The 24,148-nt window shown below is 37.2% G+C and overlaps 1 protein-coding gene across 4 annotated transcripts in view; it reads right to left on the bottom strand.

The window, feature by feature from the left end:
• CLSTN1 (calsyntenin 1) overlaps positions 1 to 24,148 on the bottom strand; it is a 40,458-nt gene that overhangs the window by 5,461 nt on the left and 10,849 nt on the right. Inside the window, exons 3-16 of one of the 4 annotated variants that reach the window (XM_072884324.1) lie at positions 17,605 to 17,634; positions 15,968 to 16,163; positions 13,642 to 13,850; positions 12,640 to 12,789; positions 12,356 to 12,541; positions 10,933 to 11,181; positions 9,090 to 9,211; positions 7,426 to 7,588; positions 5,185 to 5,235; positions 3,337 to 3,494; positions 2,510 to 2,658; positions 1,778 to 2,004; positions 1,170 to 1,340; positions 418 to 563 (exon numbers count right to left, since the gene is read on the bottom strand). In XM_072884324.1, coding sequence (XP_072740425.1) covers positions 418 to 563; positions 1,170 to 1,340; positions 1,778 to 2,004; positions 2,510 to 2,658; positions 3,337 to 3,494; positions 5,185 to 5,235; positions 7,426 to 7,588; positions 9,090 to 9,211; positions 10,933 to 11,181; positions 12,356 to 12,541; positions 12,640 to 12,789; positions 13,642 to 13,850; positions 15,968 to 16,163; positions 17,605 to 17,634 — 2,207 coding nt within the window. The remainder of the gene's footprint in view (positions 1 to 417; positions 564 to 1,169; positions 1,341 to 1,777; positions 2,005 to 2,509; positions 2,659 to 3,336; positions 3,495 to 5,184; positions 5,236 to 7,425; positions 7,589 to 9,089; positions 9,212 to 10,932; positions 11,182 to 12,355; positions 12,542 to 12,639; positions 12,790 to 13,641; positions 13,851 to 15,967; positions 16,164 to 17,604; positions 17,635 to 24,148) is intronic. The other 3 variants (XM_072884326.1, XM_072884325.1, XM_072884327.1) reach the window with 3 other exon arrangements.

Raw genomic sequence — 24,148 nt, 5'->3', positions numbered from 1 at the left:
AAAACAGTAAAGGGCCCAGCAAGTTCATTTGCAGAGTCCTAGAGGTTATACATGAAGGCCACTCATGTCCCTGGTAGCATTACTCTTACTCTATTTGCTAGTTTTTTGCTAAATTAATACACTGTCTTTCCAATTCAACCTTTTTGCCTTCACACTTCCATCAGCCATACCATTTCTTCTACAACACAACAGTTTCACTTCTGTTTAGGCAGCCTTATTTAAAGCCGAAATGTAGGATTAAGAACATATTTATATAGAAAATACAGCCTGAAATGCACACTCTTACTAATATTTATTTACAGGACAAAAATCTAAATCAATAATTGATGGATTATCTATCAGTTGAGGCAACAACTGCCATCCTCCTAGCCATCCATGCTCCAATACTTCTCAGAGTTATCACATTAGCTTACATACCTCCACTTTAAACTCATTGCTGACATAGCGTCCATTAAGCTCAGAACAGACTAATTTGAACTTTCTGTCAAAGAGAGAAACGGTGTGCCAGTTTCTGTAGTGTATCAAATGCAAAACTTCTTCATAACTAGCCATAGTATCAACCCCTGTGGAGAGAAATAAACAAGTAAAACAATTACTTTGCAAAAAACGAGTGCAATATCATATACTCGACAAATATTACTCCCTTTCTTCAAGCAGGTTTTCTTGGCTGACAGATTTTCAGGTAATAGAAAAAAGGTAACACTGTAAAGATAGACACACACATATGTGGCTCCACTGAAATTCTGGGGATTGATTCTGTGACAAAATCCTAGACCCAGTTAGTCTTTAAAAGGATTTTGGAAGCTTTTCTTTTGAATACGTAACATTTTCTGAATATAAAATAGAAAGGAATAATACATGCTCCTAGGCACTGGATTATCCATGCAAGGAACAAGCCTTTTCTGGGGCAAAGCGTACTTCATTTCCACAGTCCAGAGGTAGCCTGCAATTTGGGACATGAGAGCAGAACAGAAAGGAGGTTCTAGAACAATGTATTTTCTAGAATCACAGCTTTCCACAAAATAGTTGTAACACCTCTGAGCTTGAAATTCTAGTCAAAACCGAAGTATTTGGAGTAAGGTGTTACAAACCATCTCTCTAGCACACTGTTCCCATTATCACTGTCTTCAGACCCTTCCTACAAAAAGACCAGAAGTAGTAACCCCTACCTGTGATTATCATGCCCAGGTTGGAACTACTCATCTCAATGCCTTTCTGCTGTAACCGTGTCATGTCGATCTCCAGGCTTTCTTGTTCCTGATTTAGTTCCTCTCCTAGCACTGTCACCTCACACGTATCCAGGTTATGCATGATCTCTTCAGATACCAAAGACTCTTGTACTAAAAAGCAGAGAAAAAGCCAAAGAGGTAAGCAGAAACAAAGGTGAAGCAGACAAGAGCCCAGGAGCTATAAAATGTCACATTCAAACTGAACTCTTCTTCCAGAACAAATATTAAGATATGGGCCTGAAGTAAAGAGAGCAAGTATTCAAATAAATAAATAAATAAATAAACACAAAAAAACCCAAACCAAAACTACAAACAAGGGATATTTACATGAAGATAATGGCCTGGGCTTACTACCATTTCCAGGTAAATTTTTGTTAGCCCAGAACAGAGTATCTATGCTTTCTCACAAGAGATATACACTTTCTTTTCCCCTACTAGATTCTGTATTAAAAGAGAAATCCATGCCTCTTTGCAAGAGGAAGATCCTCCAACATGATCATTGAATGGGGTGAGGGTAGGCAACAGTCCTAGGCAGAAAAAGATGTTACCTGTAGGATCTTCATCTCCATCTCCCTCTGGCTCCACCTCCCGTGTAATAGTGCTGATTATGCGAAGCTCAGGAAAGAGCAAAACACCCTCAGAACTCTCAAACTCTGAAGCAGAGCGAGCAAAATGGTTGATGCCACTAAGGCTGATTTTTGGTTCCTCTGGTTGCAAGACCATTACATATCCCTCCACAGAAGGAATGGAGACGCAGGCCTCTTCATTGAAACACCTATGAGATACAGAAGCAGTTTTGCACAGTCAAGGAGGCTATTTGAGAGGGAGGCACAATTATGCAGAGTAATTGCTTTATAAATTTTTTAAAAGCTCTGTCTCAGACCCAAGAGTCTTAGATAAATTCATCAACTGCATTGGAAAGTAAGAATTCCCCACCAAGGGAGCAATCTTACAATTAATTTTTACTTACAGTTAACATTTGGCCCCATTTTCTACGCTACAACTAACAGCCTTTAATGAAGGCTGTGATACTGGAGACCCACTCGCAGCATACCCTTCACAGCACGCCCTTGCGATAAGTCCCTCCCTCTCTTACACACTCTTTACGACCTTCTCAGGAAGAAAACAGAGTGCTGGTGTAGAAAACATTTGCCGTATTCAAATGTGTGATGGTTAGATACAGCAAGACTCCTTTGTTTATCACAACTGAGATACATGAGCATCGTTCCAGGCTTCAGGATCACCATACAGAGACGCATTATTTCAGCACTAGGACATACTTGACAACACTGGTGATTTTAAGCCTCCGAATCCCAGGTGTTGGGAACTGGCGGGAATTCAGATAGGAAATGTGTTGCATGGCCTTATCAACTCTGTCGATATCATCCCCTTCTAAGGTCAGTGTTGACTGACTTGGATTCATGTGGATCTGAAACAACAGAAAAAAAACCCACCACAATACCCAAACAGTAACATGATCAGGTAATTAAAACTGGAAGTTCAGCACTGCTTAGCCTGGTAAATGCTAGGACAATTATTCAAAGCAAACAAACCTGTATTCAAAGCAATAAGGCCATTATTTACTGGCCTCGTAGTAAACAGTTTAACTTCCCTATTCACTACCTTATTCCAGTTGAATATATTTAGTGTTTTGTTCTTTCAGAAAAAAATCTAGGCACTTCATAGTTTGATGTGAAGATTCTAGTAATATGAAAGACAGACAGCTAATATAAAGGAGAAATTTAGCTCTGTTCACACAACCTTGCTATTAAAAAAAGGCATGCAAGTTAGTCTCATTCTGCTAAGCTGCTTGTTAAGAATCTCTACCTTTTATTAGACAACCTGGTATACCTGGTAAAAAAGAGAGGCTTCCCAATATGGAATTTCTCTTCAAGACTTAAAGAGAACACAGTACCTTTCATTCTTAAACTCCACTAAGACAATGTCTATACAAGAAAGATTTCCTAGTTTTCATGTAATTTTAATGCAAAATCTCACAATAGATTATCTTGTTTTATTTGGACACCCCTACTAACTCTGCCAGCAAAACAGAAGTATTATCAGCAAAGCAATATACACACTCCCCTTTATTCGTATGCAACTTTACCTTCACGCCTTTGCCAACGCCATCAGCCACTTGCAAATCCAGTCCCTCTTTGCAAGTATATAGGCAATCTATCACTTTCTTGTTTTCCAGTTTACCAGAACGAATCATCAAACCTGCCAGATTGCCTCGGAAAAACTGAGCCATGTGGAGTTCACCACCTTCATGAAGGGAGGAAGGAAAAATCTTTATATGTTTTGATTCTTTTCACTTTTTTTTTTCCCCCTCTTGCAAAACAACAAATATGTCTTCTGGTACCACAAAGTATTATATACATGCAGGTTAGTTTTTATCCATTCTGGGTGTTAACCTTGTGATTATGTTCAAGCATAAAGAAAGAATTAAACAGTTCACCATGCATATGGCCTTCAAAACAGTTGTGGCCACCTTGAACTGTGAAACTAAGGCTAGTATTTCCGTAACAAACATTTCAAAAGAAGTCGCCCATACAGCGAGGTGGTGTTCTTCAGAAATAAAAGACAAAATCAACGAGACGAACTATGAAAACTGAATCTTTGTGTTGAGGTTAACGCCTCCTACTAGTCGGTTCTCTACAAAATGGGCAATGCCCGTCAGGACAGAAGACGGCTGCATCCTTCCTCTAGGTGTTAGTTACCTACACCTGAACCGATCGTTACAGGCTGCCTTTACACTCAAAGGACAGAAAGAAACTTCACAAAATGATTCAGCTCATGCTGAAAAAGGTGTCAGAGTTAACTGCTCCCCTCTAAAGGTGCCACCTTCTGTCTGGACTCAAGTGAGCAGTTTAAACTCGGGTAACTCATTTTTAGATATCTGACTTAAGTCTGATGAATTGCAACCCAATAAGCCCCTTACTGCTTAGATTTTTTGAAGGTGACATCATGATGATCACCTAGTCCGTAACTTGCTAAATAATGGGGGCCACAGAACACCACCCGGAAATTTGTATTTCAAGGTCATCACTTACTAAGCTACCAGATTGTTAGAAAGATGTCTAAGCTTGTTTTAAAGATTCTAAGTGATAAAAGATCCCTGGCGTAACTCAAATTAAAATGCGATGCACTGCTAGAAACCTCTTGTCAGTTATATCTAGACCATTCTAGGAATTCTTAAACTTTACAGAAAGACTACATATCTTGAATACGCTCTTAGAAATATACACTAATTTTGAGTGTCTCAACTCAAGACACAAAATCAACCAAACTGTCACTAAAAATTTCTAAGAAAATAAAACCCTATAGCCAACCTGAAATACCTGGTAGCCAAAGCTTTTCTGCCCATTCACTACAACTTCGTATCGATTTCTGATCAAGTGAGCATCCACTGTAAATTACAGGTCTGTCTGAGTTCTATATGGGCAACCTGATCTAAATATGAAATCAGTCTTGCTTTGAGTGGGGAGCAGAGCTACCTGACTTCCAGAGGTCCTTCCTAACCTACTGAGTAATTCTATGATACACACATACCTACATACAAATACATATGTATATTTATATAGGGTGAGGTGCATTTATGTTTTAACAAAACTGGATGAAAGAAATTATAGCTGGTATTTTACATCAGCAACTTATTTTACACCACTTCACTGCAATCACAATTGCAGATTTGTACATGGATGTGCATTTGGGTGCAACCAAAAAAAAACAACCAACCCCAAAACCCCCAGAAAACAAAAAGAAAGCAAAAAAAAAAAAAAAATCAGCTGATGAAGCTCTGGAAATAGAAGCACAATGAAGAAACAAGCCTAGGAGAGGATTATGTGAAGGTCAATGGCCCGAATGCAATGCCTGCATTTCATGCTGTGTGCGAGATGAAGCAATGTCTTGGCTTAAAAATGAAATAAAACAGTAGGGAAAAAACTCCAGCAACCTGCAGAGGTCTCAGGCACAGTGTCATTGTCATTTTCATTTCCTGTATATTCTGTAGAAAAGCAAGACAAAGAATAGGACAATAGGGAAAGGACCAAATAGTTACAATTTGGCAAACTCTCTTATCACAGAAAATACACAGCAGCGCTTCCCCCAAAAAGTCTGCTTATGCTCGACCCAGCTTCTCAAGGATTATGACTTCTTTGAAACACTACTAGCTGCAATGCAGGGAATAAGCATTACTAGGTTGTTACAAGAACATAACATTCACGACAAGACAACCTGAAGAGCCCCACACACAAGCTGCAGTAAAAACAGTCACACTGGAGAACACCTGAACCACAGACACCCCATCTCACAAACCACTACTAGTAATGAGATACAGGTCAATCACATGGCTCCATTTATTTTCTCCTCTCCCAGCTACTAATGGGGAAATTAAGGTGAGATCCAGCCTGTATCACCAAATCACCAAAAAGTATTAAGTGCTGATCAAAAGGAGCCATTACCGACACAGATTTTTAATCATAATAATAGTATCATATGTATTAAGCAGTCAGTTTATCAGATGAAAGCTTTTTTTTTGGGGGGGGCGGGGAAAAGCACCAAAAATTAAAAACAGCTTTTAATCTTTTAAAAGAAATGTTAAAAGAACTTTTTCAAAAGCATAAAATCTCTCTCTCCTTAGAGGTGAGCTGTATATACAACTTAGAGCAGCCTGATTTATTTTAAAATCTTGGTATGGCACAGAGGACCGCCTTAAGCACTAACTTCACTCCTCTGGCATACGTTTTTCCCCTGTGTTCTAATCCCCTAAAAATCAGTCTTTTGGTGGAATTTTTAAAAGGTAGCGCCTCAAGTTCTTGTATTCCAGACTTTTAATGCTCCTATTTCAGTCTGCTGTCATTAAGAAGAAAATTCACGTCAGAGGAAATTAAAGAATCGTACAATGGTGCCAATACGAAAGCACAGGAGTTTTTAAACTCAATGCATATGCTTTTGTTAGGATGCAGAACATATATGGAAGCCATTATACAATCCATACACTTAGCTGGAACAGAGTTTCCAAGCTCCAGTTTCTTGAAAACCAGCCACTCTAGCTCCCCTTTGAGCTAGAAGAGATAGTTGGAAAGTCACAAACAGAATGAGATGAATTATGGAGAAAATAATTAATTGACTCCAAGGAAGGGACGACAGAATGAATCTAGCACTGAAATAACATTAATACTGAAAGATAGTGAACTTGTCACAAAATAGTAAATTTGATGGAGAGGATATTTTGATAATTTAACCTTCATTCACACTTCAAAGCCGTAAAACTCAAAGAGAAAAGAGACATTATAAGACAGAAGAGACTGTTAATTTGATTAACATGTCTCAAAGCTTTCAATTTGTCATTCATTCACAAGCTACTTCTATGCATTATTTCAGACTACAACTACAGTCTATATTCTGAACTACAGTGAAACACGAATGATTTAACACTGTTTTATCTGTGACCAAAAAGATCAGCTTTATACCAGCTAGGATGTAATTTAATCAGCAAGCAAACATTTCAGTTCAGGACTGTGAAGCAAGAGCTTTGTTACAAAGATCTCTGGTCATCAGCCTCCATGTTCAGACGCACTCTTCTCCTTTTTCTCAAGCTTTGAAGAGTAGGTTTCATAAGTATTAAAGCACATGAATCAGCATTTTACAGCTTGCACAATATCATGTTTTAAGCCATAGTCTGCATACAATAAAGCAGATGCTTTGTAAGTTTATTTTTATAAGCAGAAATGGTAAAATATCCAAGAGACAGCATCACTGTGTTGCTTAGCTGAATTGCCTGCTGGTCACGCTTCCATTTATGAGAACACTTTTTCTACAATATGCTTTTCAATCTACTTGAAATTAAGTGTTCTGTTTAGTAATCTGAAGTATATGACGTGCTCTAACCATTATTAAAAATAAACTATCTATATTCCCATGATTACCACAAAAATCACTTTGATGGAATGCTGCTTGGTGAGTAGCTTCGTATTTCATATGCACCTGTGGCCATCGAGCAAAAAAACACTCATGGAAAAAATGACTAAAAGAGGAAATATGTGATACTAGCTAGGAGCAAAAATAACTTGTTTTGTCTTTTGCAGATTATCTTTCATGCACTAGCAAAGATCTGCTATGTACTTCTAGGCTAACCACAAAGATTTCATTAGAAAAAAGTTAATTAAAAGTATTAACAATTTTAAACAGTTACCTTGCCAACATGCTCCAACTACTAGCTGTGTTTCTATCTTTGAAGGATGAAGCGGGTAATCTTCCGTCACTGGGAAAGGATCGTATGAAACACCGTCTACATAAAGAGTTACCGCAGGAAATTCAACATTGAGGACATAATGATGCCACTCTTTGTCACACACCTGAGTAAAGAAAGTTTTAAAAATTCTACTTGATTATTTTTTTTAAATTACAGTTGAATACCTGATCTGATGCACATTTTGCATATACATACATGCAGACATACTGACAACCTATAAGCCCGTATAGACATACTTCACGTTTCACACACATGGCATGCATCTGAAAAAAGCAAACCAACTGTCAAACGTTTATAAATAGTTTCTTTTCTCCTATTGCCAATATAGGAAGCTGCATCTATTTCCGTTCCTTTAATTTTTATAATATCTAATAACAGCATATTTAAATTTAAAAATACGTATCTCCATGCAGGCACATTCTGAAATACTGTTATAATACAACATTACTTGTCAAAGGACCTGTATTTGCTGAGAGGGACTGTTTAGAGAAAAACATGACCATTTTGAACATAAAAAAAGTCTTCCATGACAGAATTATTTACAGTGAAAGCTGATTAGTTTTTGGAAAGTGACAATCTTTCCATAAGGACATATACGGGCATTTTACCATTAAAACAGTATACATTGCTCTGCACAGAAAACAGGATACAGTTAGCTATGTTAGAAAGTAACTCCTTGTTTAGGTAACTGACAAAACAGATCTGTAACAGTAACTTAAAGCAACTAAAAGAACCCTTATAAATTTACAGATATACAGGGTGATTTTATCACTCAGATCCAGAGGGCTGGAAAAGCACACAAAATATTTAGTTCCTTCTGTCTCACTCTTCATGATCATAAACATCAGGATTTCATAGAAATAAGTTCTGCAGATCTTAGTAGGACCAAAGTAAAGATTAGTTATTGCAGCCTTCACTTTCAAATCCAAAATAATTACGAATACATGACCGAAAGAATACAGACAACTCCTCTCTCTAAATAGGAAGCAGAAAGTTTCTTTCTGCCCTCAGAGGCCTATTAAATCTATGTTTGTGGAGTAAAATCTAATTAAGAAAACTGATTTGTAGCTACGGCTCGCAATGTGTAAAGAGTCACAAATTTTATTTCAGTGTGAAAAAGGATTAAGGTAAGTTCTTCTGTTATCCTATTAACACTTTGATCTGCAAAAATGTCGCATGCTCAGAAGTACTTTAATGCTATAAACAAACTGGAATATTTCCTGTTTTCTCATGCACACTACCTTATAGTGCATTCAGTGAAGATAAATGACATCACAGCTAAAAGACTGACGCTGTCTTTTCACATATAAATCCACATTTTACTACCTTTCAGGACAATGACTTGTGCTTTATTTCATGAGTATCCCACTGGGTTTAATAGAAGCACAAAAGCAGTTTTTTATATTCAAGATGAAAAGGTATAGCTGAATCTCTCTCTGACACTTGATCACAAATAAAATAAATATTGTTGGGTTCTATAAAACATGACATCAGGCGTCTGGAGTTGCAAGAAGTATTTATTAATAATTACACTGTCAGGGAGTTTAGTCTCTGATGGTTTTCACTCCATTCTAACATCCTACCAACGGTCCTTCCAAACTTACTTGATTTAATTTCCAGTGAAATTCAGCAGGTTTGTATGTTTTTCCCTCTGAAGGATCTTGGCGGAAGAGGAAAACAAGTCGGCAGTTGTGTACATAGAGTGTGTAGTGGTGCCGGTTCATATCTGTACAAGAGTTTTAATTAACATTATTATTTTCTGTAAACCTTAAGAACTCCACAAAATTCACCTGTTCCATCATTTCATACATAAATCCCCAAGTAACTGATAGGAAGAAACAAATGTAGAAGTAAATCAGGCACGTTAAGAGGAATGAGAAACGTTTGTTAACAGTAGTTAGGGCAAACATTCTTGAACAACCCATGAGTAATACACTGTACAATAAATAGACATGTCTATCTCCAAATCCAATCTAAACCAAGGCATAGGACTGGAGACTCAGAGAGATAAACCTGTCAGCAGGAGAAAAAGAAAGAGAGCTCTATTTGCAAACGGAAGAGCTTTTTTGTTACAAATAGGTTGCTTCTACAGCATTTAATTACTGTTTGGGAACATGTACACGTGATGGCAGGTGGACATGCTTTCCTAAGAGAAAACTATATAGTCGGATTTGTCATTTAAAATAAATACAAAGGTGAGATGCTAGAGAAACAGGTAAGAATAAGGAAAAGAAACATTTTAGCAACATCATCCATCCCATGGCATGGATGAGTCAAGAAACAAGGGAATGAAAAAAATACCAAAATCATGTCAATCTTTCAGCCTGACAGCATTAAATCTGACTGTATTGTTCCAGCGCAATATATTCAAAATTGCCTCCCTCCAACAACCCTAGTTCCAGTCTTTCAATATTGCATAACATACCATTGAAATGAAGGCAAATGATATTTATACTACCAGAAACTATCTGTCGCAAAAAATTATATGCTTAGGTCAAACCAAGGAACAAAAAAGAACGACTTGATTTGAAGGTCTGCTTCCCATGTACTTTAAAACAGGAAAAACTGTATTTAAATTTGCCTTTTTTCTCCAGTCCACTTACTTCCATGAATCCAAAGTTTTGGGTTCTGAGTAACAGAAATGGGTGAAGGTAGGGAAAAGAGGAGAATATTTGTACCTGGTTTTGAATGACAGTCACTTTCCTCCCATTCAAAGAAATGCTTTTAGGATATTATAAATACTGTCAAATCTTTCTTATTTTCAAATAAAATTTAAAATATATTCAGTGTAGTTTCCTTTGAAAAACCTAGCAGCATTTTAAATAAAGTATCTTTCTAATACACTGAACAAATCCACTGCTCCAGCTAACAAAGACAAGAATTCTTTTACCCCCATTAGAAAGCAATTATGGAAACATGGTTATCAGATTTCCTTCTTATTAATAGCATCTTCAAAATGATTCTTTCTGTAGCATTCACAGAGACTGAAATTATGCACAGGGTGAAAAAAACTTCATCACTGGAGAAAGAGAAATTATCTCCTAGAAAAAAAAAGATATAGTAGCAAATGCTGTCACTAAACCTGATATATGTATCTTAATGTATTTAGGCAGCATCAAGAATAAGGCTATCTTTGGAGATGCAAAATTGAACTGCATTGCCAGAATAAGTCATCTACCATGGCAAAAAGAAATGCATAACATAAATTGAAATACAATTAGAAAAACAAGGCTGCCTACTCTGAAACTGAAGCTAGATAATCTAAGGCTGTGCCTCTATAGGTAAGCACAATAAAGAGTGACCTTTGCAGTCCACTTCATTTCACTTCCAAGAAAAACCTAACCTAGAGAAAAAACTTACGGTTCTCACATATGCTGCCACAGCACATAAGAACCAAACACACAAAACCCAACAGTGAGACTGTTTATATCTGAAGTATTGACAAACCTGTCTTGTCTGAATTGCACAGAATCGTCTCTTTCTCTTTGGTGCCAGGCCCATGCCTCATCCACACTGAAATCATGAAGGGCTCTTTTAGATTGACTGTGACAACGCCATCTGGAATCTTCACAGCTTGCGTGCCATTAAATTCAAAGACTTGGTCACTGTCATGACCATTATCAGTAGGAAGTCCTATTGTCCAGTTAGCAGCACTGCTTGGAGGGGGAAGTAGCTCAGCTGTGCCAGAAGAAGCACCTACAATAAAAACGCTCAAATGAAAAAACGGAGAAACTAAAAAGATCACCGTTAGTTTCAAACCAAACTGTTTTTCAGAGCACTAATTTTTCAGCACCAACTGTCAGGATTATGTACTACCATCACACATCAAGCAATTCTCCTTTTAAATAATGTGGCACTAATAATAGACATTCAATATCACAATGACTTCCATAAATTTAACTTCTGGGTAGACAACTAATCTCGCTGAAATTGTTTTGCTTACTATCTCTACAGCTTTAGAATCTTATTTTGCCTCTATCTCAGGAACCATGACATTAATACCACTTGTCCCTCCGGCCCATGACCATGATGCCTTTCTCTAGATGCTATACTAGTTGTAAGACTAACATCCATCCAGTTGAAGAGGGCTGCATAAGCATCCCCTCCCAGATCACTGTCTAATAATATAGTCAGGAGCCACGATACCCAGCAGGTACTTGGCTTGCTGGTTTTTCCCCACTTCAAGCCTAAATCATTAATATCACAGTGACCTAATCAGGGAGTAGCTTAGGAATTGCCTGGGTCTCTAGGGTTACACCATATTCGCACTTTCAACTAACTTCAACTGAAGTTGAAGACGTAAAAATCATCAGTGATAACCTGTCCTGTAATCTCAAACTCTTCCATTGGCTACAAAGGATTCCTAAACTTTTCACTTTTCCCAAGACCTTTAATTGCAGCATACATGGATGCCAATGTGCCCTTTATTCCTAAGGCAAGCACAGTGTAAATGTAACTGATGCAAGTAAACTGTTTTTTCCAAACCACGCTTTCTTGGTTTTCACATCTACTTTTTCACCATGCATCCTTCACATCTATCATGCCTCAGAAAAAGACATTTTAATGGCTACACCCTTCTGCATATATAACACCCTTTCAGCTCTGGAACATGAATCTCATGTGAGGGAAAGTATTAGTCTATATAAGCTAGTGGAGAGGCAGAAGAAAGGGATTCTTTACTGCATTTGAGAATTATTTTAAAAGTCACCTTCAGCCAATTTCATGCTTTTTATTGACTGCTATGCAAAAAGCTGGAGGAAACTACATGCAAATGAACCATATCCACGCATTGATTTGTGGTCTAACATAATACTAAAAGAAAAACTAATAAGCAAGAGAGACCACCTTATTTTAACAAAAGCATTCTTACCACAGAGTCTGTGAATGGATTTCTCAGAGTAGGTGTCTCTATCACAGCCTTTACCAATATGGTTGGTTTCTAGTTCAATCGTTGCTTGAATTGAGGTTATTGGCTCATCACATGTCTCCAAACGCATACTGGGGAAGAGAGCTAGCGCACCAGTACCAGGCTCATATTCTATTCTTTTGCTCCAACCTGTACATTTATCCAAAGAAACAATATTAAAAATCTCTCATGTCTAACTGGAGGTACTGGCAAATGCTAAAAGCAGATACGAAGGAGATCAAACTAACCTTGCCAGCCAGGCTTGCATGTAGGCTTAATGCTAATTTTAACCAACACATCCTCAGCAGCTCTCTTCTTCCCACAGTCATACGCTGTTACTGTCAGTTTATACTGATGCTCTTTACCATAGTTTAACTTTTCTGTGTTTTTTATATAACCTGACGCACAAAAAAAAGGCAATAATCAGGCCCAGATCCTTAAAAATTACACAAATCCAGAGATGAGCACACATACACAGAACAGCAGGTATATACTTATCAGGCTCTTAATAGCATACTGTATTACTCAAATGAAACTGTTCATAGGTGGTAACTGATACATAAATTGTTTGGCATGTGCCAGGATTCTCTATATTGTTTTAAATTTGCACACCCATGAAAATTATCCATTGGCACTGTGGATCCCCCAAAAACTCAAACTAAAGCCCACTAAAAACTGTTTTGCTTTGCTTAATCAACTTGCTTGAGCCCCTAGAAGTAGCCTATAGATTTCGAAGGGTCCACAGATCACCGGCAGACGGGAAATGACCTAAACAAATCACTACACTTCAAAACCAATAACCATGATACTGTAACCTCCAGAGCTACATATGAGCATCTCAAATGTGAAAAGCACACACAGGGAATCCCATTTTTGAAAGCTAATTAGCAAAAGCTATCCTAATACAGAATAGAAAACTACAGGGGGGAAAAAAGCCTACTAAGAGCTGGTTTAAAACATAATACAGCTACCATATTTCCTTTATTTTGAAAAGCATTTTACAAGAAACAACACGCACGCAACACACCATCTGCTCCTTACATCAGTAGATAGCACATGGTATTGGCGTTCAAAGACATCTCACTTTTCATTATCAATTCAAACTGCTGAAGTGAACACCTCCATTTAACTATGTTGTAGGAAAGGGTTACAACAGGGCTGCTGTAGTTTTATGCTGACCAGTCTGAAGTCCTATTCCTAGGGCACCAAATCATAGTAATTCCCACTCCCATCTCGCATCACATTCTTACCGTCTTTGTCAATAGCAAAAGGTACATCCGGAGTTACAATTTCATAATTGCAAATCTGGCTGAACTGAGGTGAACAATCTGCATCCACTGCTTCCACCTTCAGGATGTTGTCATACCTCTTCCCTTCAATAACTGTTGCCTTGTATGACTTCTCTTTGAAGACAGGAGCATACTCATTGACATCGTTCACCTGAATATGTACTGTTGCTCTGCAAATAAAACAGAAAGGTCAGTTTCCTACATATTGCAAAACTCTTCATGCAAGGAATCTGATAAAACAGCTCCCTCTTTTACAGATGAAGCTACCCTTCAGAATTTAAGCTCCCCGAAAGAAGTGACTAATGACTAATAAAACTAAAAATCTCAACTACCCTAACTAGGACACAGCAGCGGATATTTTTCCAGTGTGTTGCTATATAATTCAGTGTAGTTTTAGGTTATTGCTTACTATTGCTGTTTATTTGGAAATAAAATTCAAATCCTTGCATGGCAACTAGTAAATTGCCGCCATTTTACAGAAATACAACAAAATACAGGTGTGACAAAGTAGGCTTTTACTTCTGTTAAAACAGAACTATTCAAGTTCTTTCCTGCTGTCAAGAGTATTTGATATAAACACCCAATTTCTATTTCATGTGAACAAGAATGACAGTTAAGACTGGTCTTAGACTAAGAGCTCAGTCAAGTGCGTTTGATTAGCTTTCTTTTGGTAATGAAGTACTGAGCTATGTAAGTCAGTGAAAACTGGCTTATTTCTTGGATGTAGGAATGGGAGATCAGGCAATTTAAATGGAAGAATCACAGAAGTGGAAGACACACTTTAACACATCATATAGCTAGCTTGATAATCCTAAACAGATTGAATCTTGAATTCTGTCCTTTCGTGCTTGTGTCACTGACTGCTGGTATACACAGAATAGGAAAATAACGCAGTTCCTGTCAATGACCAAGGAGAAAAGGTGAGTAACGAAAAGCATCTGGAATGTAAACTAATAAAGAATTCAATCACTACAGTCCTTCCATAAAAGCAAAAGTTTTCTAATGCTTATGTTAAAAAAAGAAAAAAAAAAATCATTAAGGTTTTATTTTAACCTATGTGCTAAATAAATGCCACAAAAAATGGCCTTCTGTACCAAAGGCACTTTATATTCCTGACTTGAAGAGCTAAACTCCAAGATGGTTAAAAGCCACAAAAACCATAACACAGCCATGGGGCAGGGAAATTTCAACAGCGGTTTGTAGGTGCAGGTCTTGGAAACCTATCATTCTGCTGCAGGAAAAGAAGAGTTGCAGAGCTCTCTTTTCTCTAGATCTCTGCTGGTGCATTACATAGCCATGAATCTGGATAACCAAAATCAATTAAACAACACAGGTAGAAAAATATAGGGAAATTCTACAGTGTGGAGAAGAAACTGTACCCTAGCAAACTGAACAAAGAATAAAATTCCAGCCAACCCAACAAAAAACATTTGTTGCCACCTTGCTCTTTAAAATCTCTCTTCAAAAGACAAACTGAATATCAAATAGAGTTTAAGGGCATACCTATTTTCCATAAGTGTAATCCTTAAGGAGATAACTTCCTGCTGCTTATTTGAAGCATAACAGCTACAGAGTAACAAGGTTGTATTTGTCACCAAGATGACGCCTGCTAGTCTATTCCTCATCTTATTTATGCCCTTCTTTGCTTCACACAAACAGTAATCTTCCACATGCTCTGCAGATGTTTACACCAGGGTGTTAAGCAGTTATTCTCAAGTGGATTTTCTAGAGAGCATTTTACATTGTGTTTTTTTCTTTAGATAAAGATTAACTAAAGATTGCTTTGTTCCCATTCTTTAATCTAGGCAGAGATGAACCTTATGCTATTGATCTTGCTTTTTATGGTAAGGCTGTCTGGAAATAACAGCAACGTGTATTCTTTTCCATTTTGTCAAGTTTAATATAGATCGACTTCTTGAACCAGTTTTTTGGTTTTAGAAACTGAATTCTGAAACAATGGCCAGGTTTGGTATCCCACACAAACTCTTTGTATCAACTCAAGCCAGATTTTAACTGTATCAACAGTTTTCCTGCTTCTATCTCCAAACTATTTCCTAATGTAAATTCAGAGACATCAAAGGATAAAGCAGTATCATCTAGAATACAGCTAAAGAGATGTCAAAACAGTTCATTTCCATTTTGCTGCTATTTATGTTACCATTATATGAAAATCTTCCAGTATTAACACTTGGTTTACATTTGCTTGAAATACACGGACCATAAATCACCACGAGCAGGAGACCGCTTGAAACCAAACCTCCCCTCAGCCCACCGCAGATTTACTTACTTGTGGGATTTTTTTGCGTTCGCTCCATCTGGTCCCTTTCCACAGTCATAGGCCTGTATGGTGAATGTGTAGTCCTTCTGTAGTTCACAGTCAAGCTTTTCTTTAGACCGTATTATTCCCTCACCAGTGGATTTATCCACTACCACTGCTTCAAAGGGAACATTTTGCCCGTGAATTTTAAATCCACAAATCTCACCTACAGATTCAAAGTAAGAGAAGTTAGAACTGGTCAAAATTCTTACACATTTTTAAAATAAATGACGAAATATTTTGCAGCCAAGGGTTTGTGAGGGTCTGTGGACAAAGCAAGAGCACTGTGCTTTAAAATGGGTGATTTCTGGGAACTTTAGTAAAAAGAAGCATACGTCTGCCTTCCAAGCAACTTGTTTACTTTGCATCCATTCATGCAGGAATACAAAAGAGAAAAAGAGAAATGTAGACAGGCATTTCACAGGAGTACTTGAGATAGCTCTAGGGTAAGAGTAGATCTTATGAGAGCATACAGCCAAGGCCACTGGTAATATCTTCTATGCCAAGCTACTGGGAATAGCTGGGCAGCTTGTTTATTTTGACCAGAGCAAAAGGTTAAAATGCACAGTTACAAGTCAAGGGATGAAAAAGCTTCAAGTACAGGTTCAGCACCATAATTACAGAAATTCTGTCAACAGATCAAAAAACAAAGTCTTCCTGTGCAATGTACCTGGCTAAAATTAGGGAATCAAAATAAACTACTGAATGAGAAAGGTAGAAATACCAACTTCTCAGGCATCCATTTCAACAGCTCTCTACTAACACAGACCAAATATGTTCGTCAAGGAAGCTCTCACATGGAATGATTTAGTAGGCTTTCCTTTCCATTCAAACTCTTCGTCCTAACACACTTGCAAGAGAAGTCCCTAGCACATCATTTTAAAACACATCTAAGCCTAAGATTACACTACAAGACCTCTTGCTGGCACAGCTAGGTCAATCTGTCGGCACGTTACGCAGAGTGAGCCTAGCACACCTAGCTGTGCTAACAAAAGCCACTCAATAAACACTTTGATCACCCACACTGTGTTTTTACCTGTATTAACTTGTTGCATTTTGAAGGTGATTTTCTTACACCGACATAAAATGCTATTTTGCTATTATAGTTGCAGTGGTATCATAGTACCAAGAATGCACTCCTACTGTAAACATGTCTACAGGCATTCGAAAAAAGAGATTTGATTCAGATTTTAAACTACTGAAGCACGTACTGAAGGAAGCGTACTGCAGGGAAGGTGACACAATGCTTTGGCAGTTAAATATTACTTTACAAAGCATATGAAAAAACTTAAGATGTCCTGAAGAAGTAAGCTATCAGTGAAAATACCAGAAAACGCTGATTTCCCCCAAAACAACTTCTTCGGTGTCCATACAATGTGCAATAATCCCGAATGGTTCAAATGGATGTCTGATTTACAGATATTTCTAACCAAGGGTTTGGTTACATAACAGTTTTTATCAATATATTTTAAAATAGAAAAAAACTGGGAGAATAAATGGGACAAAAGAGCATGACAGGATCTTCTGTTTAAGTGCTGATTCCCCATTTCATAACCAAAGTTAGTAGGTTAATATTCATAAAAGGGATAGAAAGAACCCTTTATCACCTTCTTTGGTGACTGTCACCTCAAAACTCTCTAAAGGGAGAAAAGATAAACCCAAGTCAGTAACAGGAAAGGTTGAAAGGGAGCAAATAAGGAAAAGGCAAAGATGCACACATTACACAGAAAAGCTTTGGAAAAATTGTATTTTAAAATTCCAGTGGTGATTTGCTGCAACTGTTACAATTTTAGAGTTTTAGTGATGTTAAATATGATTTAATAAAAAACTCCAGGTTGTCATTTGTAGAATTTTGAAGTATTTAATAAGTTTATCAAAAGGCTTTTTTCTTTTTTTTTACTTTTCTTCCTTTTTTTTTTATTATACCAACTGCTAAACAAAAACTATTTTCAAAATTCCATGTTGATGAAGAACTATCCATAAAGCAGAATTTTCATCAGAATTTATTTGTACTATTCTATTTAAAGAAGACATGTTAAATAATTTAAACAAGCTTTTATCTATTATATTGAAACCACCATGTTTCTACAATTAAAAAACTTCATATTCCCCTTTTGAGTTGCAGGAAAAAAAAAATATTAAGTAGTCATGGGATTTTTGTGTTTCCACATAAATTTTTGTCGGTCTAGGTTGTGTAACACCTAGCATTTGCAAAATTTAAATTTTACATCAAACTCAACCTAACAGTATTGCCATAATTCATTATTAAAAAATGTACACATTAAGTTGTGATCCTAATGAACATAAAAGCTTTAATGTAAGGGCAGGAAGCTATGTATTTTCCTAGCAGCATATTGCTTTTCCAGGTTAAACAAGCAACCAACAGCTTCTATCATTGTATTCTAGTGCTGTAATACTGCAGTGCTGGACAGAAGAGATTCAGGTACTCAAATATATTCATTTACTAGTACTGAGCAGATTTACTACCCTAGAGTAGCCGGCCTCGCCCCTCCAGCCACTCCAGAAAAGCACAGGCTCCCACAGTGCCCTGGATCTTCCACGCCTATGAGGAAATCTCAGATACATCTGAGTTTTACAACGGTATTAGATGACTGCGATAGGCACCTGGAATGGTTTCACAGGTCTGATGAAAAGACAGTTAACCCTGTTCTTCACTCCCCTGGAAACCATTATTTGTTAAAACCCCAAACTACCACCTTTTACATATCATCCAACATACCAATTATTTTTCCTGATCACCATCATCTTTGACCTGAATTCCAGTACAACAAAGCAGACCTGTGCCCTTAAAATCACTTCTAGTAGATCTCCTGTTAATTCTCACACATTTCAAACAACTTGCAGTAACACAATTATTCAAGTCTCCATTCTAGAGTGGCCTTAAAAAGAGATGAGGCACTATAATTACAGAGCAATATTTTTCTTAAAAAGGCAAATTTACAGTTTAATATTAAGGAAATATAATTAAGGAAAAATACCTTATAATGTATCATGATTTGCAGCCCTTCATTTTAAAAGGAGACGGTTTCTGAAATAGCTCTCATTAGGTTCTCCCTGAAACTCACTTCAGGTAATCCCTAGATTTATAATCAGCTCTTTATTTTAATGCACCAAGTATGCTGCCTCTTGTGGCACCCACATAATTTATTTCAGTCTATTCTTAACACAGGATATAAATATAATCCCGGATTTTAATGTGTTTTGGCAATAGGATCATTCAAGAAAATTTTGCACTGCTTAAATTCGTGGCTGACACCCCTGATTAGCCAGAAGTGACATTCCAACTGCAAGCTTTTAAATAGTCCACATCTCTTACTCCTGCCCACCCTCCTCCCTGCCCCCTTCCAGTAACTCCAACCTTGAGAGTCAAGCATTGTGTGTGAAACATTAAGATTACAGGAAAAAAATATATAGAAGGGAACATTAAAGCAGAAAGCCTGATAACAGAGAGAAGAGGAAGAAGTATATTCATGCGGCAGTTACCTATTTGGGAGAAGTGGGAGGCTGTTTAAAAAGTGGTCAGTTCTTTATCATGGCACCTTAACTCTGGCACCAACCCCAATTTGGCTGCTAGGAAGTTCAGGCATTATATTTTTGGCTCCTGAGCACAAGACGTAAATAAGCTCTCCAGTAAATATCCGTGTGTCTCTAGATGCTTTGTAAGGTGCAAAGCTTCGGTTCAAGGTGTACTATAGCTCAATTCCTGCCAGATGTTTCTCAGAACAATAACCGACCCAATACAATTGTATTTTCCACTTCACACACTAGTGAGATTGACAAAAAGCCCTTTTATTACTACATAGACAAGGTTCTTGTGACTGAAAAAGTTATAATGCATAAAAACTATGGTGTTACTTATAAGTGCTCTAAATAAGCCAATGTAGAGCTCCCAACCTAACAGGCTTTTTAAGCTCCCTTCTTCAAAGTGTCTCTGCAATTAAAAGAAGCAAAAAGGAATAATTCTCTAAAGTACAAAATATTTCAAAAATTAAAGCTCCCCCTCGTTTCTCAAAAATATATTACAGACTGTTACGGAGCCGTTTCAAGACAAATAAGACAATTTACAGATTAATATTCCCATACACGGATGATATTCATTTTCATCTCAGTTACAAAATGCATATATTTATATAGTATAGGTAAGGCTCTTCTGGGATTATAGAATTCTTGGCAGTTAATTTTTTTTATTGCCATTAAATAAGCTTAGTCCCACACCATGCTCCCCAAGGTTTCATGCTATGTCATACGTGCTTAATGCTTTTTCTTATTTCATTCTGAAGTTGAGATACATTATTGAAATAAATTTCTACCTCTCCTAATCTTAGAACAGAATGATGAACAATCTGTAAATCAGTTCATATTTGATATATTGGAAACTGTTCAGCTACATAAACTGTAACAAGGATAGGACTTTACAGTGTTTCACCCAGCTGTAATTACAATTGAAAAAACATTCCATTTTACAGATAACACAGGTTTGTTGAGCTTAGGTTAGCCAGAAAACATACAGTAATCCTGTATCCTAAAGGCATTCTGTATTTCTCCTTTCTACTGCAGCACAATCAAATGGCAGAGGATTTTGTAGAATGTTAAGGGGTTTTTTTATTTTTACTGTTTTATCTCTTTCTGTACTGTTACAACATAACGATGCAAAATACTTAATTATATAATTATAAAAAAGGCTCGTAATATATTTAATCTGGACATGCAGTATTTGGCTAGACACTCTTCAAACTTTGGAGTCAGCTATCCCTCTACTTTTCTGTTCCACAGGAGAGGAATTATATTCTCCCAGCTCTAGCCAAGCAGCAGTCTACATGAGGATCATGGAAAGCCTTCAGGAAAGCCTCCCATTTCAATAAGTTTAGAAAGTCTGCTGAACAAGTATTTCTTAGTACCATACAAAACTGTTAAAAAGCAAACCAATTTTAAATTTCATGATTAGCGGTAACTTCATTTCAGCTTGTATTTGTATGCACGATAGGTACAAAACCAAATGTCACTTCACGCACGCCTTAAATTTGATGCAAAAATGGCTGAAATACTATCGCAACAAAAATTCCTCTTAGGTTTGCCAACCGGCTGTGCAACATATTTGTTGTACGCTCATGGGATGTGACAAGATCAAAATCTTTATCTGTTTGATTACACGGTGTCATTCATCTCCCCTACACATCATTTCTTTATGACCACCAGCCAGCTGAGCGCTGCATTGCACGCGGGCCTACGGCAGACAGGCCGCCGGCACAGCTCCCTGCCCCGGACAAACACGGGTCGGCGTGCAGCGCGGAAACACGGCATCAGCACTCGCCCACTGGAACACAGGAACCCCACACACCGCCGGGGAGAGGCTGACAGAAAGGCCTGGTGGATTTTTAGGGGTTTTTTTAAAGAATGACTAGAAATTCTGCAAGATCGTTTTCAAAGCTCTATGCATTTTCATGCTCTAAGTCAAAAAATTCCTAACCCCCACAAAAATACTTCTTGCATCCCAGACGAGTAAGGGGAAAATACAGTACTGTGGCTGAGAAGTGGTTTTCTCCAGTGGTGCAGTGGGATTAAAACCCTATTACAGACACATCAAAAACCCAAGGAAACATTTCCTTCCACAAGGGAAACATTTCAAATCTCTTGCTAGCAAGACCCTGCGTTATACTCTCATAACAAAACACGTTCAGCTATGTGAAGGCATCCAGATATAATACTGTTTGTTTCCAATGCAATAAAACTTCAGTTCCTTTTTGCATAGTAAAGGGGAAATCCATACTGAGAGCTTCAGACATTAAACTGATTTTAGACACAAATTACTCTAATGTACAATAGAAAATGTAGCTGTCCTTTATTTTATTTTTTTCAGCAAAAACATTTAGGATCAAATTCCAACATGACTCAATTTGTAACACAGAAAAGCTTCATTGAGGAAGGAGAATGGTCATTGCCTTCTCACGCAGATCTGTAACAATCATGGTACAAAAGACTGATTCCATAGGGTCTCTACACATCAGGCGGTACGACAAGGCAAGCTGGCAGGACTATATTCAAACTCCGTTTTCAAAAATGTGTCGTTTCAGATGTAAAACCATACAAATTACCCTGGAAATAAATGTCTAATACAACCCTCCTTATTTCTGCACACCTGAATTTTAGGATCCTACCCACAGCACGGAGTGAGCAAAGCAATAAAATATTACTTTTACTTGCCCCACAGTTCATGTACTACAAAGCATTTAAATGAACTAGTTTCAAGATGTTTCAATATGCTTAAAATTGAAATAAAGCAAAAAGCTCTATTTAAGGTATTTTAAAACTGCAGACAGTTCAGACATTTCACAGCTCAGCTAGGGGCACAGTTAATTAAAATATCCAACCTTTTGAACCATGAATAAATTTAATTTATCTGTAGGAATATACCAGCTAGGGCTGAAACAGCCATTTAATCCTGAACACGCTTTGTTTTGCTGTGAAAACATGTCACTGATCTAATGGGCTTCTCACACTTAAACACCCACATAGATGCTGCTGGACAATAACGATGCTATTCTCCGTTCTAGGACATGACTCCAGCACCACCAACTAGAAACGGTAACGCTGATTCAACACCACTCCCACACTTGGTCTCCCCAAAGACAGATTCAAGTATTGTTCCATTTAATGGTAAGACAAATACTTTTATAGATTCCCATAGCACAGTCATTCAAAATTTACGCAATTCGAATCCAACAGAGTCATATTGAGGAAAATTTTACAACGTTAGCGTGCAATACGCAGAATTTAAGATAACTATTTTAAATCCATTGTTCTGCTGCTGCTGCTGCTTAAGAATTCTTAGTTCTTGAAAGCCAAAATATATAATGTTTATACAAACGTTTAATAAAACCAACTTCCAGTGGTAAAAACATTCATTAAATGAAAACAGGTTTATACAATTTAGATCAAAACAATGGAAAAGCAGTCTCATTTGAAATGATGGTTTGACATTGGATTTTCCTCTGCAAATTTGACAATATATTTGAAGATATTCTGCCAGTACTATCTTAAAGCTTCGTGATCTCCAGTATTGAAGAAAACTTTACTATCCACCAAGAGGTATAAATTGCCATTTTCAAAATCTGTTCAATGCTGTCAAACTACCAGCGCCTACATTTAAAGCACTTAAGAACTGCGAGAGATGATTCACATTCTCCTACTCACCAAGTATGCAAGTCAGCCTTCTTACACCCCTTTTTACTGAACAGATTTTGTATCCCAGTATCCCAAACACAAGCGTCTTCATTTGGAAATGAAAAGGTTTTTTTGTTCATAGACAGCAGTTTTATTCCCAGTTAACATCATTTAAGAGCCTCTGCCATGTGTATCCAACACAAGAGAAAGTTTGAATTTCAGAGGTTTACCCTTATCTCTGAACTTCCTGAATTTATAAGGCGGTAATTACAGCCTTATGATAATGCAACAAAACTGTTACTTTAAGTACCACTTTAAGAAATTGTGACCAAGCTGCCACAACACTGTAGCACACAATGCAGTTAGCATCCTGAACATGTCAAATGGCTGTTAATTTAATCGATCTCTTTTTCTATCACTCCCTCCTTGAAGCCAGGCTAAGTAATGTTCCTAAAAATGGCTAATGCTACATCCTCTAGGTATTTTACTAGGATTCTTACCTCTAAAATTTTACTTAACCAAGCAAGCTTCTGCAAGTATCTAATTTAAGCTTGTGTTATCCACTACAACCAATTTAAATGCCTGCAGATGCCCAATGGTATTCTTCAAACACAGTTTTCTAATATTTTGTCAAACCAAAAATGTACTGTCCATAATACTGCATCCAATTAACGAATACAGTATTCTTAAACAGTAGTTTACAGAAAAAAAAAAGTCTACTGCGGAAGTTTGTAAGAAAACTGTCATCTGTCAGTCCTATGTTGAAAGTTAGCCTACCTTTTGCAAATGGCTTGTGTATCATACTCTACATTCTTTCTTAGAGGAGAAAAAGCCTTTTCTTCAGGTAGAAGAGGCCATCCATTTTTTTAGAATACCTCAAACTCTTAAGCAAGCTTATCACAAAAAGCCTAGATTTTTACAGGAATTCTCAGTCCAAATACTGCACAGAAGAAATGCAATCTTAATTCT

The sequence above is a fragment of the Ciconia boyciana genome, chromosome 19 (assembly GCF_034638445.1).
Source record: "Ciconia boyciana chromosome 19, ASM3463844v1, whole genome shotgun sequence".
Classification (NCBI taxonomy): Eukaryota; Metazoa; Chordata; class Aves; order Ciconiiformes; family Ciconiidae; genus Ciconia; species Ciconia boyciana.
The sequence above is the reverse complement of the archived record's forward strand: the minus strand, read 5'-3'. Positions and strand labels throughout refer to the sequence as shown.